Genomic DNA, 20,403 nt, shown 5'->3' with positions numbered 1-20,403 from the left:
TGTGTTCATACCTATTAACTAACAAAGACACAGAAGTCTTGATCACGGTTCAGTTCTGGCTTAGATCTATATATTTTTTTGTTATAAACTCATAGTACTAGTACAAATGTATTTACCAAGTGTATTTTGTCCTGCTTTGCTAACTAAAAACATTCAAACTATAAATTTGATTTGATTGCAAGTAATCTTTCATCCCAAGTGAAAACAACTCAGAGCCTAGTTTAGTCTGGTCTGTTCATGGTCTGGTTCTGACAACTGAACTTGTCCAGGTTTAATCTAAGCTTCCTATTTTAGTCGTGGTTTAGTTCTGGTTTAGTTTGGGTTTAATCCTGCCCTGGCCCAGTCTAAGTCTTTATAATGTCCAACCTGTATATATACAGGCTACAGGCTGTGCATTGTCTGTGTTACTTTGAAGAGCTGCCAAAAGCGATTCACACAAACTAATGAGGAGAGACTCAGCACCAAATATGGCCACATTCAAATGAAACACCCCAAACCACTTCCTATCAAAGACTGTAGCTTTAGAGTGGGCTGTAAAAGAAAAGTTCACTTCTGTCAACTGGACAGAAAGTTATTAGAGTGAAGACATTTCTGGATGAGCTGTCAAACGTCTTCACTCTAATAATTTTCTGTCCAGTTGACAGAATTGAATTTTTCTTTCACTATGGATCATACCTGGACGCCTGAGGGATTACACAGATTACATCTTTAGAGTGAATTAACAACATGACATATGAACTAGGACTGCAAGTTTAACCACAATCTAATGATTCATTTAAGTTGCAAAAAACAACGAGCACAGAGCAACAAACTATTCAGATTATCTCAGATTACTTATTATTTACAAAAGCTGTTGACCCTGTAGTTTCCACCTCTACAGAAATGTTCTGAAATACACTGGATTGGAGACACTTGAGAATATGTCAGCTTTATTTCAAATGTTAATGCTCCTAGACAATGTATGTTACACTGTCAAATTAATCTTGAATCCTGTCTGCACAGGTGAGCAACCAGTGTGTACAGTCCTCACAGTCCAGCCACAGGTGAAAGAAAAGACACCAGGTATAGAGGAGTGTGCATATTGATGGGGCTCTGTTCCCTTGAGGCACGTTGTCATAGAAATAAGTTTGGCAATCAGCTGATGGACTCTCACATGGTGTTTGGGGTTAATGACACATGGTGTATGTGAACAAAGCCAAACCAAAAGTAAAGTAAACAGATTTAAATCTAGTGTGCACTGGGGGGTGCTCCACAGAACCACAAACATGTGAAAACCACCATAAAAGTGGAATCTCAAACATTAATGATCACAATAGAGGTCCCTCATATTTTGTGTATGTTGTATATTGTTGTAGTTCTCTCACCTTAAAGGCAGGGGGCAGTGTGGATCATCGTCCCGGAGCGGCTCGACTTCATGTGGGGGAGGTGCACTGAGGTCCTCACTCGGCTCCAAAGACTCTGTCATCTTCACAATCTGCAGAAACAATCAAACTAATCATGAAACTCACCAATGTAAATGCACTCTCTCCCCTGCCATTTCAACTACGGAAATGCACAACTCCATCCATCCATTTTCTTCTGCTTATCTGGGGCCGGGTCACGGGAGCAGCAGTCCAAGCAGGGACTCCCAGACTTCCCTCACCCCAGACACGTCCTGCAGATCCTCCGGTGGGACGCCAAGGCGTTGCCAGGCCAGTCGAGAGACATAGCCCCTCTAGCGTGTCCTGGGTCTTCCACAGGGCCTTCTCCTGATGGGACATGCCTGAAACACCTCCTTAGGGAGGCATCCAGGAGGCATCCTGAACAGATGCCCGAGCCATCTCAGCTGGCTCCTCTCGACGTCTGGCTGAGCCCCTGACAGAGGGCAGAAAACAGGTATTTGAAGCTGCTGGTGCCTCTGGAGTCCTGCGAACATCAAGGTGTAGGTTCCTCCAGAAGATTGCCACCTTTAACCAATGCTCACAAGCAGAAGTGGGCCCAGAAATACATGAATACATGTTCACTGATGAGAGTCATGCAACCCTGGATGGTCCAGATGGATGGAATAATGGATGGTTGGTGGATGGCCACCATGTCCCAACAAGGCTGCAACTTCAGCAAGGAGGTGGCACAGTAATGTTTTGGGCCAGAATCATGGGGAGAGAGCTGGTCGGCCCCTTTATGGTCCCTGAAGGTGTGAAAATGACGTCTGTAAAATATGTGGACTTTTTGAAAAAATACTGTTATCATTGGGAGGTTTGTTCAATAACATTCAAATTGTACTCTAAAGGTGAAAATCATGATGACTGTCATTATATTGACAATTTGGCAGAGAAAAATATCATTTGTATAATCATTTGGAATGCAGTGAACAGTTACAAGTGTTACAAGTTAATAGAAAGTATAATCATCATTAATTGATTAACTAAACTAAAACAAAAATTGTATAGAATTTTAATTTATGATCGAAAATGAAATATACAATATACATGCTATAATGTCGTTTCCTCATCAAAAACATATCTACAGTGGTGTTTTGTTTAATTCGTACACGATTAACAAACAAATCCTGAATATTTAGTGGCATTCTTCTCTCAGACAGAATACACTGATCCACCTTGTGATGTCATTTGGCAATACAGGAAGTATTCCAGTCTAAACTCCATACAATGTATAATAATAACACATAACACTTGTATAGTGCTTTTCATGACACTCAAAGATGCTTCACACAGGTCAAGACAAAACACAAATAAAAGAAACAGATGAAAAAAAGCAGATGCAATTATGTGGAGGCACTTTTGAACAGGTGAGTTTTCAGAGCTTTTTGAAGATACTGAGTGGATGAGTCTCTGATGTGTTTGAGCAGAGAGGTCCAGAGGGTGGAGGCAGTTTTCACTAGAATCATTTGGATAATTTGAGTCCTGCATTTTCCAATCTCTACTAAAGAAAAGTTAAAAGGTAGCTGTTAAATTGAAAACTGCCACTTCATGACATCACAAAGGTGAACAGAGCATTTGAAGCTTTAAGGATGCAGACAGCCTGATAATGCAGGATTACTCATGTGTGAATGAAACAAAACACATCTCCAGGTATGTTTTTGATGAGGTAACACAAATCTAACATGGCTAAAAGCTCACAAGAGTCAATTCTGTGTAAAATAGGCACTTTAATATAGTAAAATATAGTAAAGTTAAATACATTTTGGGCAGCCCTGCTCTAGTCACAGTGTAATTAGACAGGTAGCAAACATACTGTATATTATCAAATGATCAATGGCCAATGGAAATAACTAATGCAAATTCTAACCAATAAAACTACATTTATATTCCTGACATCTCGCAACTTCTCCCCAAAAAACTGACAGAGGTCCCTGAAATGGATTCAAGCGTTTGACGTCCAAAAATCCCCCACGGAGTCCGGAGACACTCGAACGCATCTAAACCAAATCTATGTCACGTGACCTTTTTCTCCTCCTGTCACCATGGAAACGCTGTCAAAGACCCTCCTCTGATGAAAACTATAAAGATGAGTGCAGCTTTGGAGATGGATTCAGAGGAGATAAGAAAGAGAAGGAGAGAGAAAGAAAGAGGGACAGAGAGGGAAATAGAGAGGGTCAGACAGAGAGCAAAAGAGAGAGGGAGGAAGAGAGAGAAACTAAGAGAGATATGACAATTTACAGGGTTGTAGTCTCCACAGTATACAGATATACATCTTATTTTACAGTATTTTAGAGCTTAGATATGGCAGTAAATACTATATTAAATTTAAATAATGAATTTTGTACTTTTATTTTGTAATTAAAGCTATCTTCTTCTTCTGAAAGCTCACACTTCACTGTGATTGGTTAAAACCACCTGTCACTCACTCAGAGCAAGATCAAGGTAGAACAATAGGAGCAGTGTGTGGGGAAACGTGTCTGAAGCACTGAATCCCAATTGATACTTTGCAGTTCATCAACCTTTCCTGGGGGGGTGATGCTAACTGTAAGCACTGCTCTATCTGAGGCTTGTTAGACTTTAATCTGAGCTTTATTTAAATACAATCTGACCAGAAAAGCTAACTTAGCTGGAACTACAACAGGTGAGCTGATTTGTGCATTTAAACGAGTGTCTCTCAAATAGCATTGCAGTAACAAGCTAGCATTAGTCAACAGTTCATCACTCTCACTTTTTTTTGTTGAAAATCAAACTCATAAACAGGACCATGAACGCTTCACAGGCTCCTGAAAATGTGCTGTTTAAATGCATTTTGTATTTTTTTTTCTTTTCAGACAATCCAGAAACCTTTTTTGGCAGTGTTTGCACTGCACACTATAGTGCATTATGTCTCTGGCTAACATTCTGCCAATACACATATATGTAGAACACCCCCAGCGTGAGTCACTGCAAAGTATCAATATGACGAGATCACCAAAGAAAAAAAAAAGAATGAAATCATCCATTTCTATTGCCCTATGGCCTTTGCCATAGTCTTCTCTTTAAAGATGCCCTATGGTGGGTACATCACTTGCTTGTCTCTATGAAGTTTTTTCTTTGCCTGGAAGGTTCCACAGTCTGGCATTAAACTAATTTATCTTGGATTTATTCAATACATGTGTTTTACTGACAAAAATTATGCATACTAACTGTGTGAGTGGGACTGCCCCTTTACAGATCTGACCTGTAACTTGGCCTGGTAGTGTCACCTACTTGTCCTCAGGAAGCTAGATACGTTTAATGCCATACTGTGAAACATTTAAGGTAAAGCATTAACATTTCCACTGCAAAGGCTGCAATTTCTGAAGTACCATAATTTTCTCCACAAACAAAATATCCTGACTTATTCAGCATAAAAACAACTGACCCTGTAGTTTAGAGTAAAATATGTTCTGAAATGGGATTCTTTAGTTTGTCAATTCATATTTCAGTCTTTGTCAGTTCTCTGGACCTGTTTAAAATGTGAACTTTGAAGGCAATCCTATTATTAAAAAGTCTTTGCAATTAGATATTTTGTTAAATCATTGAGCCATACATAGAGCACCTTTAACTGGGAAACACTGGAACCTGTTTATCTCAGTGTGATCCTGTGGAAGCTGCTGTTTGTAGATTAGTTTAGATGGAGGTGAAGGCCACTGGAGCTGCTGTGTCTATAACAGTAAAGTGAGTTTATAGTCCAGCAGCAGACGTCACCAGCCAAACCACATTTAGCTTTAGCCGCGTGCTCCTGTCTGTTTAGTCAGACACGGCCTCTCTTCCTCTGTTTACACAATGTCCAACCAGGGCCCTGCAAGTTTAGAGAGAAAATCCAAAACATAAATCATCAAATCACAGTTATTTAGATCAGGGATGTTCAAACTATGGCCTGGGGACCCAATGCAGCCCTCAGGCCAGTTTTTCTTGGCCCTCAGGCTTTCTGATGAATGGGCCCCACATGTTAAAATCGAATCAAAATCTCAATGCGTGTAAAAAATAACCATTAAAGAAGGAGAGAAAGAGAAAAAGAGACAGAGAGAGAGAGAGAGAACAGGGAGCGGTGCGACTAGTCTAATCTGTAAAGTCCCTGCAGTGAGTCCAGAGGGAGAGCAGATTTAATAACAGTCCACTGAGAGGAAACCAGCATCTATGGAAACACTGAGGAATAACTGTGAGGCAACAGGGGCTAGACCAGGACTAAACCAGGACTAGACCAGGACTAAACCAGAGACTAGACCAGGACTAAACCAGGATTAGACCACAACTAAACCAGAGACTAGACCAGGACTAAACCAGGATTAGACCACAACTAAACCAGAGACTAGACAAAGACTAAACAGGACTAACTCAAGATGACAATTAAAAAATACTGAAACTGAACCTTGAGATGGACCAATATGTTTTTTTTGCAGATTGTTTAAAAACCAGAGCAGCTAATGGATGATATTTTTTGGGGGTAAATTGTTATAGATTCACAAATTAAATGCTTTAAAATTGCAACAAACAAAATCTAATTCACTGCAAACTCATATGAAACATTTTGTGCAGTACCATCTTCACAGTAAAGTATTCAAATAATATCTTTCAAACATTGACGTATCGGTTGGTGATTTAAGGCCGATTACTGATATGCTAAATAGTGTAAATATGTGGGCGCAACCATGAATGGCTGAATCACCTCCAGAGAAAGGTGAGCCCAGCTGTATGGAGTGTTCAAACCCAGATCCTGTCACATGACCCTGTGGTACATGTGGTCAGATGTTTCCTGATGGTTAAACCGTCAGACAGTCAGATCCAATGCAAATCACAGGGAAATACAGTGGAACTCTTAAATAATGACACAGCTCACAGGGTTATAGGGTCATGGGGGGAGTAGGGGACAGGTCAGCGTGATCTGCAGCCGGACACAGTGCAGAAACACAACCTTAGATTTGTGTAAAAACATATTAAAATATATCATGTTTTCACCTGTTTGTTAGTATTAAAAGTATGAATCATTGTTTCACATTTTATTCATTGTAAACCGTAATATTGATCTAAAATGGCTTGATGGTAGGAACAGGCCCATCGATTTCCTATTTAAAACTGCACAACTGTGATGCTGCCAACTATTAATACAGAAAAGGTATTAAACACAGGAAAAAGGAAGAGTAAACACAGAATTCACTCTCAAATCTTCAGCTAATCCTATCCCTACCTTCTCTTCTCTGCTGTTGGACATTTAATTTGTTGTTATTTAAATAAAAAAATAAGTCAATTAACACAAAGTTTCATGGACCAAGACGCCACCGAGCCACTGAGAACTCAAGCTTTGAATGGAGAACAATGTGGGATTACTCAAACATGCACGAATCAATCAAAATACAACTCTGAGTAAACTATAACATGGATAGAGGCTCATAACATCAATTTTACAGAATATATCCCCTTTAAAATGGTCTATGGTCTTTAAAAATGCACTATATAGCTTTTCTTGTGTAGGGTGTGCCAACTGCTCGTCTCCATGGAGATGTCATTGCTTTGGCTAGAATGTTCCACGAACACAGACTGTATGGTATTTTAGTCATGAATAAATGTGAAAATAGATATGTTTACTGCCATATGGTGGAACATTCCAGGAAATAACCCCTGACACACACATATACATCACAACTGATAAGGAAATGTTACATAATGCAGCTTAATAATCAGATTTTTAAAGAGCCATGTGTTATAGCTATATTTCTTTTTTTTATACAGAAACACATGCCATAAAAAACTCACAGAATGCATCATGTATCATCAATGCATGTATCATGATGAGGTTACATAATTTGCCCATTTTTTCTTTGTCCTCATCTCACTTTGATGCACATAAACCAGAGGAATTTTATCCCATTAACATCGAGCGCTTTATCCAGGACACGGCAGCACGTTTGGAGTTAAGGCTCTGTTCAGAGATTTAGCTGCAGAGAGCTGGTCCACTGTGGCTAAACGTGCACAACATCCCGAGTGAGGGAAAGAGAGAGGGAGAGAAGAGAGGGGCGGAGAGAGGGAGGAGAGAAGGGGGAGAGGGAGAAAGAGGAGAGAAACTAATGAGGGAGAAAAACAGGAGTAAGGAGGAGGACAGAAAAGAGAGGAAGAGAGAAGGAGAGAAGCAGAGAGGACAGAGAGGGATAAGGAGAAACAATGAACAAGAGAGTGGAGAGAGCCAGAGAGGAGGAAGAATGAAAGAGAGAGAATGAGAGAAGGACAAGAGGAGAGAGAAGCAGAGAGAGAGAGAGAGGAAAGAGAGAGGAGAGGTGTAGGGGGAAGCGCTCTGAATGAGGTGTTTTGTTTTGGACCAGAGCAGAGCAGAGGAGCACATGGAGGCAAAGTGACGGTGGGACGTCCCAAACGGGAACAGTTTAAACAGTTGAGAGTCTATTCAGAGGAGCTGGAGCGAGAGGGGCCAGTGTACAGCCAGTGCGCACCAGAACACAAAAGAGAGACAATAAGACCAGGTCTAGTCTAGATCAGGGCTGCGGTCCACTGAAGAAATTCTTGGTCCTGTCGATCTGTCACGATAACACATTTTGAAGTGCGATATATTGCTGAAGTAAATAGAGATGATAAACTATAATATTTTAACTAAACCATGAAGCAGATTTATCCCCCAAAAGTGATTCTAAATGTACAATGTTGTTAAAAACATGAACTGCAGTAAATAAATGACAATGCAACAGTTAAGTAGTTAGTCTGTATCTATAATGAGTCATAGAAGTTCACAATTCAACCTTCTACAGCACAAATCTCACCACAGTACAGAAAAATAACTAAATATGTCCCACTAGTGCAAAAAAAAAAAAAAGTCCCTAAAATGATTGATCCATCTGTCATACATTGAACAACAAGTCAACATAGTAATTATCAAGACAGTCATACAAAACTATGAAATATCTCTATGTATTTGACCCAAAGTGCACTCACAAGACTACACCTGCACGGGAGTTCATACAGAAACAACTATATAGACTGGAAAAAGTACTAGGACGCAATACATGTATGTATATATATATATATATATATATATATATATATATATATATATATTTTTTTTTTTAAAGTAAGATTAAACTCATGATTCATAATTTTAATCTGTTTATATATATATATATATATATATATATATAAACAGATTAAAATTATGAATCATGAGTTTAATCTTACTTAAAAAAAAATAAATAAATAAATATATATATATATATATATATATATATATATATATATATATATATATATATATATATATATATATATATATATATATAAACAGATTAAAATTATGAATCATGAGTTTAATCTTACTTTTTTTTTTTTTTTACAAATAAAAACACCAATTCTTCAGGTTATTCTTATTGCATGACACTTTATTCTTATTGCACAAATTTTATTATTTAAATGACTTTTTATTCTTATTCTTAAATTCTATCCCCGTGGTTGTGGCATCTTGTAACTAAGAGAATTTCCCTTCGGGGATCAATAAAAGTGATTCTGATTCTGATATATAGACTGGAAAAAGTACTAGGACGCAATACATGTATGTATATATATATATATATATATTTTTTTTTTTTTAAAGTAAGATTAAACTCATGATTCATAATTTTAATCTGTTTATATATATATATATATATATAAACAGATTAAAATTATGAATCATGAGTTTAATCTTACTTAAAAAAAAAAATAAATAAATATATATATATATATATATATATATATATATATATATATATATATATATATATATATATATATATATATATATATATATATATATATATATAAACAGATTAAAATTATGAATCATGAGTTTAATCTTACTTTTTTTTTTTTTTTTACAAATAAAAACACCAATTCTTCAGGTTATTCTTATTGCATGACACTTTATTCTTATTGCACAAATTTTATTATTTAAATGACTTTTTATTCTTATTCTTAAATTCTATCCCCGTGGTTGTGGCATCTTGTAACTAAGAGAATTTCCCTTCGGGGATCAATAAAAGTGATTCTGATTCTGATTCTGATTCTGATTAATCACTCAGTCACGAGCTTTCTTTTCCTTTCTGCCGCTGCCCCATTTAAACCCTTATAATCGAAATAAAATGATTAGTCGAATAAGACAATATCAACCGATTAATCAACTAAACGACTAAAGGCCAACAGCCCTATTATTGTCATCAAATGTGTCTTATACGCATGATAATAATGTAATAACTACTCTGAAGGAAGCCCATGTTTTGCCCTGATAATTGCTCTGTGCTCCTCCAAATCTCTGCACAGCAAAGTGGGACCAATCTCATATACCAACATGTTTTTTAGTTAAGACATCCCTTGTTTTGCTAAGCATTATGAAACATACTCCTCCACACTGTATCATGTTACTTTCGTATTTTTGGTCATGGTATAACACCATGAAAAGTTCAGACATTCCATTCCTATAGATTTACTCTGACATTCAAGACATCTACGCCTATGCAAAATTACACTATTATAGTGAGTAATCATTTTTACATTCACTTAATCTCAACCAACATTTGACCATTTTTTTCTTGCGAGATCTTGCAGCACGAGATCTCATCCTGTTCCTAGAATTTGTGGGAATACGGTATAGTAATAGCAGTAGTGGAAGAAGTACTTTTGTTATTAGTTTTGTTGAAGTGAAAGTACAGATAGCAGAACAAAAAAATACTCAAATAAAAGTAATACATGAAAAAATCGAATTAAGTACAAGTATTTAAGTACCTGTTTAAAATGTACTTAAAGAGTAAAAAGTTAAAGTATTTTTGCAGATTTTGAGATCTAATAAAGCTTCAAATACAGTGATTTTGATAAAGATTTGTGCTGAATTTTGTTCAACAGAAACTACTGAATTGATTGTTGTTTTTTCCTCACTGTTTTTGTCTGTATATTTTTGTTTGCTCAGATTACAAATGCATTAAAAATAAACCTCCAGCCTTTTCAGCAGGTCTTAGGCAATAATAAAAAAATACTTTTACTTTTTAGCCTGTGCAAAAATGTAGTAGAGTAGAAAGTACAGCTCTCAAATGTAGTAAAGTAAAAATAAAAAGTATCCACTTTAAATCTACTAAAGTAAAGTACAGACACCTAAGCTTTATACTCAAGAACTTTACTACTTTTACTTCCTTACATTCCACCAGTAATAGTAATATTTGCCTTGTACTTTCAAAATTTCCAAACCTATATTTCAGCATAGATTTTAGAGATTCTGTTTCACAATCAAAGAATGAGACTCGTCACAGTGATGAGACTAGAAGAGCACACAGAGAAGTTTGGACTGTACAACAACTATTACTACAAATACAAGCACTCCCACTAAAAGTACTGCTATTACAAGGTTACTACTATCGACTGGGTTGTAAAAAGCAGCAGTGCGTCAAATGAATTACTGTATATGTCTCTTCTAAGCAGCACACACGTTCACTGCAAAAATATAGTTAAATAAACACATTTACCTGAGAATTGCGCTGTGTCTTTAAGCAGGACACATGAAGCCTGATGCACTACACCTTATCTCACAAACATCCACATAAACGTCAACAATAAACAACAACGTTAAACCACAAAAAATATACAGATAATTAACATTTCATTTAAGACAGAAGTGTACATTTGGATTTGTGTTATTGTGCAGAGCCAGTGAAATGCGCTTTGCCTTTGCATTTATGACACCGTTAGCTTATCCACTGCACACACGCGGCGAACATCTAACTTATATTTCGGGATATGTCGTTACTTACTCGGGTTTAAGGAGTCTTTCTTTAGCTCCGCGGATCCACAGCGGGTCTTGGAGAAGGTACGTCCCAGGTGAGAGCATGCAAACCCCGGGTAGGAGGTGATCTGTCCCCGTGAAGAGCCGTCAGCTGCAGCCGCGGAGGAGAAGGTCGAGTTTGAGAAACGTAGCACACACAAACGGAAGTGCAAGTAAAATACAGGAAGTATACTTTCAAAATAAAAGCGCAAAATGTTAAATCCAATATTTCTGACAGTTTATTATTGTAAAATGCATGTTTTATGTTAATTAATGTTCATTATTTCCAGAAAAAATAACAAAAAATAACATTAAGACTGTTAAATTAGCATTTTGTTGAACTACTTTTTTAGCACCGTTCTTCTGTCCATTATGTAGCCTATATTTTGTATTTATATTCAAAGTGGATTTTATTAACATTTTATTTTATGGATTTTTATGGACAATGGCAATAAAACTCTTTTTGTAATTCTGACAATGGTGCATAAACACTGTATAATGTACTAATAATATAAGTTAAATCAGCCACAAAAACAGTGATCGACAGGTATAAAAAATATATATAATTATTTGTAGATTTGTATTAAAGTACAGTGCATTTATGGAGAAATCTTAACTTATAATTGTATCAGTAGACATTATAGTAGGAATTGGATGGTACAATTAGAAACATTATAATAAAAGATTTGGTATTTGACCTTACCTTAATCACAAACTTCAACATTGTTTCATAGCTTCTGACTTGCTTGCAGATTTGACCTTCACCATTTGTAGTTATTTTCTTTCTATATTTCTTAACACATTTAGACTGGCCAAATGTATCTAATATAAAGGTTGTCTTATCCATTTCACAATTTAATCAATAATGTGGTGCCTCTGCCTGTGCTTTTAACTGTCAAACACACATTCGACAGGTATTGAATCAATTTCCTTAGCATTATTCTTTAACATTTGTTGTGTAAAAGTCATTGTTGTAACATCTGTTCCTCTGAGATAAAAAAAAAAAGGGAGGAGGAACAACCCGCTGCTTCCTGTAGATTTTAACTTAAAAATCTCATCTCATCGAGGTCAGTTTGCACAAGATGTTCTGAACTCTGGCTTAGAAACACTTTACCCAAAATCAATAGACAAGAGGAACTGCTTTTGCCAGTGCAGTAGTCGATGTTGTACTTCACTACAGCGCCCCTCTGTGGTTAAACACTATTGTGTGTAGACAAACTTTCAAAGAACTAGATGAGACATTTTGCACTGAACTTCAAGTGGATCGGATTTAAGTTTATGGAACACTTTGTTGTCTCCATAAGGAATTTGGTTGGTTTGGTTGTCTACATTTGACCCGTCCTTCAATAGTGCTGGGGCAACATGTCAGGCAGAGCAGGGACCCATTTTCAGATCTTGAGCTAGTCTTGGTTAGGACTACCTAAACTGGAGGATTTGACCTATTGTTCATATTTTGATTCTCTCGCATCACAACAAAGTCTTGGTTTGAATCAAAGGTTGCATGTTCTCTCTGTGTCTGGGTGGATTTCCTTTGGGTGCTCTGGTTTCCTCCATATAACCAGAAGGCCTACTCATGAACACAAAACATGCTGAAGATCTGGAGACGAGTCCCCGGGCGCTGCACTGCGGTCACTGCTCCAGACAATGCCACTGATAATGCAGAGGTCACACTACTCCACAAGGACAAAAGTCTAAGTTCAAGCATGAGTTTAGTTGACTTAAACTATGACATTAAACCAAAATACCACATAGACAACAAGAAATAAGGAACAAGGAAATACAGTCTATGTAAAATAGACCTGATTTTATCTCTCTAGTTATAAAGTAATTATTGTCAAATATTTATACCAACTGAAATATTAAGGTACTAGGGTACCACCTTCAAGAATTCAATTAGATTTGGGTGGAACCAGGCCACAATAACCTCTCTCTAGGACTAAACAGAGGCTCGAATGGGTGATTTTATTGCAAAAACATGCATTTTTACTGAGCAGGCTTGCCTTTCCACAGCTTTAACCCAGTGGTTCTCAAATCTTTCCAGGAACCATCAGAACTAAACCAGGACTAAAAGGTCCTAAACTTCTTTGCAGTACTTCTAGGTGAAAACAAAATATTAACCAGGATAAGGATCAACTAAAGCTGAGAAAGATTCAGTACCCAACCACATGTACCACAGTTTGAGAACCACTGATCTAACTTAGAACAGAGCCTGATAGCTGTACCTAAGATTAATGCCTTACAGTGAAACATTCCAGGCAAAGCAATAGTATCTCCAAGGAGACAGGGACGGGGGATGTTTACCAGGAGTTACATTGTGCACCTTTAACTCTAAATTGACGTTGTGGTATTGAGCAAGACATTTCACACACATTGCCTCCAGTGTCTGTGCAGAATATAACTCACGCTGTGCATTCAAAAAGGTAGTTCATTGAAACTGGGCATCTATAAATTAAGTCCAACATTTGCACTAGTTGCAGGGTTTTTATTACATTTATACAATACACAAGTTGCACTACAGTTTTTAATTTATTTTTTTATTTTGTGTCAGATACCCTTCCTGTTACAGCCTGTAAAAATAATGTGGGTGAAATGTCTTGCCTATGGACTAAGGCTGAACGATTTTGGGAAAAAAATCTATTGCATTTTTTTTTTTGGACGAGCATTGCGATTGTGATTAGATTTATGTTTTAATTATAGGATTCTGTTCAAAGTTCACATTTTAAACACGTCAAAAAGACTGCATTATGAACTGACAAATTAATACAAGAATCACATTTCAGAACATGTTTGTACAGAAACTACAGGGTTAGCACTTTTTATGTAGCATAAGACAGAAGATTTTGTTGTTTGTGGAGGAAATGGTACTTTGCAGCCTTTGTGATTCGCTAATTGTGTCCATTATATTTGTGATTTCAATAACATTACGATTAATCTTGCAGCCCTACTGCACATCAGTAGTAATTATAAATCACTTGTTATAGGCATCAACTCCACAGAGCGTTTAATTAAAAGGTAGTAAATTATGACACAAGATGGAGGCACCAGCTACAGGTTTAATATCAGATCAACAACAGTAGAAAAACAGAGGCTACCAGACAAAATCAAAGAGTAGGAAATCCAAACAGCATCCAACAGGCTTAAAATTATTCAAATGTACATATATACACGCATACTCCACTCTCTCTCTCTTTCATTCATAAAACAGGTACACCACGACCACACAGCGAAAGGAGGCTTCTGATTGGCCAGTCCTCCTCCATCCACAGTGTTTCAATTATTTATTTATTTACTTCCGGGTCGCATGGAGGTCAAAAGGTCGCTGCTACTGCTCAGGTTGAGTCAAATGCCAGCACCGAAATGTGAATCTTGCTTTATTCATTCAAGTCTTTGAGAAAAAAAAACAAAATGGCGGCTTCATGACAGCACCAGGGTTGTTCTTATTGGTGTAAAGTCTATAATTGTCCGACCCGGAGCAGAGGGTACAGTGAGAACAGTAGGTTTGTTGGTAGGTCCACCTTAAAAAGTCTGAAGCCATTTTAAAATTGAGAGAAAGACTGGGCGTCCTGGTGGAGGAATCAAACCTATACCGCCGAGCTGAGGTCACGTGATCCAGTCACATGGTACGAGGGGCAGGAGGTCAGCCAATCAGGTAGGCCTAAGGGAGGAGACATGTCATTAATAATTGAGTAAACGATATTCTGAAAGTTAACATGGGCGGCACCATAGTCATTGAACAGCAAGTTCTATAGGGACTACAGAGCCGTTTTAAAGCCTTCAGAGAATCAGTGCTGTGTTGAATTGTTGGTCACCTGAACATAGAACATTTTATACAAAATCAACACTACTTTATGTCATATTTTAACAACAAATCTTTTCTAAAATTCTCCATTGAAATGAATAAGATTCCCATTTAACCAGAAGTGCCACCACAAAGAAAGTGCGGTTTAGTCACATTTAGAGGCGAAAGAGAGCGGTGCAAAGATTATTATGCAGAAAAGATTATTTGTTCTACATTTTAAGTCAAGTATGTTGAGAGAAGAGAAATGAGATTAAAATAAATCTTAGTAAGTTAAAAAGTAAAAAAAAAAAAACACAAGCTAGGCAAGGATCCAAACTAGATACGAAAACTATGTACTAAAATGGTTACTAAAACTGGATACTAAACCAGGAGCAAAAGCAAATATAAAGCAAAGCAAAATTCAGTGCTCGAGTCTGAGAATCAGTCTCGTACTGTTCATACGCTAAAGACTTTTAGCTGGATAAGTCTGTAATAAAGTTTGACGATAAAGAAGGGTTAAAATTTAGAGTTTAGACTTGAGGGACAAAAGAGCAACACTTTTGCAGCAGGTTACCCAATTTCCACATGAGGGCACTATAAACCACTATAACGAGCAAGAGTGAAAGGGAAGACTGCATGCTGTTGAACTGCCAAACTACTAAATGTTGATTCATATATTTTCCAGTAGATGGAAGTAACAGTTTGTTCATAGCATTGTAAAATTAATCTTTTAATCAATTTTCTTTTTGTTTTTGTAAGTACCAGTCGGACTAAACTGGAAACTGCAAACTGTATCCAAACCAGGTCTAAACCAGGACAGGTCCCAACTGCATAAAATCAGAAGTTCATCTTACCGGTCTCACCTCCGGGGAGGTGGATACATGGACGGAGCAGACGCTTGTTGACTGGCGACAATGGCTGAAGACGAGAGGCCTGAGGAAAGAAAAAACACTTAGTCAACAAACATGTACCATCTAATCTACTCTTCTATCACTCCCACTAACTCCATGTCCTGTTTTCACTACATGAATCTCTCAAACTTCAGCATCCTTCTACCCAAATATTCACACTTGATGGTACTTGAGTTCACACTGACCCTCTGTACCATATATTCACTCTCCTCTGTACATGTTCAAACTAGAAACGTTATCTAAAAAATTCTCTCTCTTTTATAATTCTATCCATGCTGACTTTAAGCAGGTATTTATAGGTAAAAAATATGCATGTATGTGATTGTAGAAATCTCAAAAATAACTTTTGGCTGAGCAGTGTCCATAGTCCACATCAGGTAGGCATCAGAGTCCTCTGATATACAAATTGCGGAATGCCCTTTTGACATGATAATTTTATTGTCCCTACCTGAGGCGTATGGCAGCTCATACTGTCCGGAGATCAGAGGGTACCCCAGGTGATGTGAGGGGATGATTCGCTGTGAGGGGGAGGACCTGGGTTGCCTGTCTCCCTCCCGGTCCCTGTCCCGTTCGTGGGGGGGTGGTTTGTCGGGGATAGAGGGGGACTTGCTCTTATATTGGCTGGCGTGCTGTTGCAGGAGGTCCAGAGCTTTGGCCTCTCCAGGGGGCTTCACGTTGGGACTGGAGCGTGGAGCTTTCTCGCCCTCCTCGCCCTTTGCTCCATACGGGAACGAGTAACCGGGAGGCAGGTACGAGCCTAAATATGGACAAAAAATACAGTAAACATGTTTAGCCTCAAGTCATGACAAAAGTAGACCACCACAACTTCAACCCTCAGAGTCTCAAATCATGATGGACAATTGGCTTTGTGCAGACTGGTGGATGGCTAGCTCACTTTTTTTTAAAGGTTTTCAATAAAAGTTAGCATTAGCTTTAAAACACAGTGAGCTAGCTAACGTGTTGCTGTGCAGAGCCTATTCATAGGTAAGGGTGGTGTTTTTTTTTTATATGATTAAACCAGAAAACATAATTTCAATATAACTTATTTTATCCCCAAAAGGCAATTTAAGGAGAATTTGAAAAAAAATATATATTAAGTTGAGACAATTATTGACATATTTTACAATAACCGAAACTGTCAGAAAATGCAGAGGAGAGAGAGCGAATATGAGGCTACATTTGCAAGCAAACAGGAGATCTAGAAAAAAAACCTATGTATGTAAAGAAGACATGAAGTTAGTTTGTGTGAGAGAGACACTGGTTATAAACCCAAACCAAAGCCTAGGTTCACCTTTGGCACACTCTATTCACCCACTGGCTCTCACCTGGATAGTTCTGCATCATGACAGAGGGCATGCCCCTGTATCCAGGATGGCTGGGATCATAGGCCTGGCTGTAGTAGGGTCCGTGCATGTAGGGCATGTACTGGTGCTGGGACAGAGGCGAAGAGAACTGCATGTGTGGAGCTCGGGGCTCTTTTCCAGACGCCCGCAGCTCCTCAGGGCCAACGGTCCGACTCTCCCCATCTTTAGGCTCCTCTTTTGGGCATCCCTCTTTGCCACGGGGCCTCTCCTCTTTGGACTTCCTGTCCCGTTCCTCTTTCCACCGCTCTTCCTCCTGGGGTTTGGGGGCGTCAGAGTATTTGTTTGGGTAAACGTAGGGCCACAGCCGAGAGTCTGGCTCCTAAAAAGTCCATAAACAAGACAACAGCTGAGTGTGGGAGAAATACAAGCCAATAAGACAAATGTTAAATTTGTTAATAACTGAATAATTACACTCCACTGTGTCAATAATAATTTAACGCAATCCCAGCATGCACCTTCAAACCTCATATTGGCAGCGGCTGAGAATTTCCATAGACACTAACAGCGTCGGCCGAAATTAACAGGCTTTATTGAAGTTTCAGAGTTGGTGGATTATTGTTGCACACTTTTGTTGGATTTACAAAGCTCCAAATTGACGACAGTAGCGGATTTCTGCAGCTAAACAAGCCATACATTAAATAAGCTATGAATGCATTTTTACATCTATATTGTTTTTTTATTTGGTTTTATTTGAATGAGTCAACCATAGTCTATTCAAAAGTGTAAGCTTGTGTGTCGATTTGCATTATAGTCTATTAATTAAGCAGAGAGTACTTTGAAGAGAAAAAAGAGATCCCAAATGTTTTTTGATAAACACTGCTAATTTGCTTAACATTAATTGACTGCTCAGAAATGTTGATTGTAGAAAATAAAATCACAAACTAGAGTTAAATACTTGTTTTTGTGTGTTTATTACACTGACATGAGTGATTTAGCTGCTAATAGGCTACATCTGCACATTATTTAGGACACATCTTTTCTTATTCATAAATTTTCCTATATCAATATCATTAAACGTTATAGGTACAGGGCTTTATAATAAAGTATATTTTTCATAAACATTTCCAGGGACCCTTTTTGATGATATAAGAAGGTGAAAAGTAAACCAGATGTCTAAATATTGCAGTTAAAGTGAAATCTGCACAATCTATACTTAAGCCAGGCAAGGATCACTAATGTTTAATTTGATTAGTTTTAAGATGAATCATTGTCTACCACTTAATTTAATAACAAAAAAACTCCAAAAGTGACAAATTCACCACAATATGGCTTCCCTGTCAAATGTATGTGGGCACAGGAGCTCAATACAGCAAACCTGTACTTACCTGTCTGTACCACAGAGCCGGCTCCACCCCCGCAGTGCGTCCTGGCTCGGCTCCCTGTTTGCCCTCTTCTTTCCCATGATGTCCTGCTTCGCTCAGTTTCATCTTTAAACCCTCCTGCTGCTGCTGGGGTCCACTCTGTGGCTTCTGCTCCTCCGCTTTAGCCATGATGACCGACTTCCCCTGTTCTCCACTCTCCTTACCTTTCCCTCCTTTAGCTCCCAAATCTGTCAAACTCGGAGCTCGAGACAGAGTGGGCGGGACTGTGGCTTTCACTTCCTGTTTTATGTCAGTTTTTTTCCCATCTTGCCGTTGTCGCTCATCATATTGTTGTCGATAGGCGGGGTTAGCGGCCGCGTTGGGGCTCTGTGATGCTAGGAGGTGGTAAGCTTGCTCAGGTGAGTAGGAATACGGCGGGACGTAGTACTGGTTGTAATACAATGGCTGTGCGTACATGTTTGATCTTTGCTGGATTACAGACTGTTGTTGAGGTCCTGTTTCATTTCCTTTCCTGTCATCTTGTGGCTCAGTTTTTAATTTCACCTCCTCTCCCTCCAGATCTTCCTCCTTTTTTATCTTAACTGCCCCCTCTCCATGTGCTGGATTGGCCTGATTTCCCGGGCTAGGGTTAGGGTAGTTTGGCGAATAGTACGCCTCGTAATTTGGATAGTACGGCGAATCTTTTGAGGGATTTTGTGGCGGAAATAACGTCTTTTTTGCAGCTTCTCTCGCACTTTGGTCAGGTTCAGTTTTAACCGTTTTAACCCCTTCCTTACCCTCCCCATCTTCTCCGGCATCTGAAATGTCCGAATACGCCGGGCTTCCTGTTTTAACCGACGCGTTATCTGCACCGTTTTGATTTAAATGCAGTGGATTTGGCGGTGCTCCCGGTTCACTGCGACTAGACACACCTATTGACGGACTTGGGGCATTATCAGAAAAACTATAAACTTTATCTGCCTCTGCTTTGATGCTAGCTAACCGACTTTGGTGCGTTTCCGATGAGCCGTTGAGCAAGGCATCTTCCGCATACGGACTCTTCCCATCTTCCGGTCTTTTCGCTTTGGGACTATCCCCTTCCTTTCCTTCTCTCTTTTTCTTATCCTTCTTTTTCTTATCTTTTGCTAAGGCTGGGCTAGTCGCGGGGTCAACAGGTTTAGGTTGTGCGCTTTTGAGCTGAGGGCTTTTGGGGATGGACTGTACCACTGTACCCATTGCAGGGGAGGAAGCTTGGAGGTTGTAGTTTGCCGGTGCGCCTTGCGGAGGAGCTGCTGAGACCGTAGAAGCGGGACGTCCCGGTTTGACGCTTTTTAATTTGTCATTCTTCCCCGCAGTGGCCATTTTCTTTGCTTTTCTATCGTCCATTCCATCATTACTAGCGTCATCTGTCAAGCACCCTCCCTCCTCTCCTCCATCTGTACCATCCGGCTCAACCTCCCCCGCTTTCTTCTTGCCCTTTTTTGCCGAAGGGGAGGGGGCATCGAACCCTCGGCCTTTTGGGGTGGCAGAGCGCGCTGGAGAGATGGCGGCCCCGTTACACGAAACATTATCAGGATGGAGGGAGGAATCGTCTCCGTATTCGCTGTCTGCGTCCTGGTCTAGCCTCACGTCCTGGTCGTTGTGGGCGCGGGCCTGATGGTACTTAAGTCCGTTTATGTGCTTGTATTTCTTATTGCAGTTCGGATGAGGGCAGTCGATGAGCACAGGGGAGGGACAGGTCCGGTCTACTGCCTCAGATTTACCTACAAGAGAAAAACAGTGATTTCATTGCTTTTGACATGACTTGACAATAGACTGTATTG

At 38.8% G+C, this 20,403-nt stretch overlaps 2 protein-coding genes across 3 annotated transcripts in view; both read right to left on the bottom strand.

Moving 5' to 3' along the window:
- The window catches only part of LOC117371936 (GRAM domain-containing protein 2A-like), a 31,718-nt gene extending 20,368 nt beyond the window's left edge, over positions 1–11,350 (bottom strand). Inside the window, exons 1-2 of one of the 2 annotated variants that reach the window (XM_055222751.1) lie at positions 11,216–11,350; positions 1,365–1,474 (exon numbers count right to left, since the gene is read on the bottom strand). In XM_055222751.1, the coding sequence (XP_055078726.1) occupies positions 1,365–1,465 (101 nt within the window). In that variant the 5' untranslated portion in view covers positions 1,466–1,474; positions 11,216–11,350. Of the gene's footprint in view, positions 1–1,364; positions 1,475–11,211 lie in introns of both variants that reach the window. The other variant, XM_055222752.1, reaches the window with a different exon arrangement.
- Positions 11,351–14,261: 2,911 nt separating this feature from the next.
- LOC117371935 (zinc finger protein 609) overlaps positions 14,262–20,403 on the bottom strand; it is a 29,975-nt gene continuing 23,833 nt past the window's right edge. Inside the window, exons 6-10 of the mRNA XM_033967609.2 lie at positions 18,605–20,343; positions 17,241–17,598; positions 16,364–16,672; positions 15,859–15,937; positions 14,262–14,881 (exon numbers count right to left, since the gene is read on the bottom strand). Coding sequence (XP_033823500.1) covers positions 15,864–15,937; positions 16,364–16,672; positions 17,241–17,598; positions 18,605–20,343 — 2,480 coding nt within the window. The 3' untranslated portion in view covers positions 14,262–14,881; positions 15,859–15,863. The remainder of the gene's footprint in view (positions 14,882–15,858; positions 15,938–16,363; positions 16,673–17,240; positions 17,599–18,604; positions 20,344–20,403) is intronic.

The sequence above is a fragment of the Periophthalmus magnuspinnatus genome, chromosome 6 (assembly GCF_009829125.3).
Source record: "Periophthalmus magnuspinnatus isolate fPerMag1 chromosome 6, fPerMag1.2.pri, whole genome shotgun sequence".
Taxonomy (NCBI): Eukaryota; Metazoa; Chordata; class Actinopteri; order Gobiiformes; family Gobiidae; genus Periophthalmus; species Periophthalmus magnuspinnatus.
Note: the sequence above shows the minus strand (reverse complement) of the source record. Positions and strands in the feature narration are given on the sequence as shown.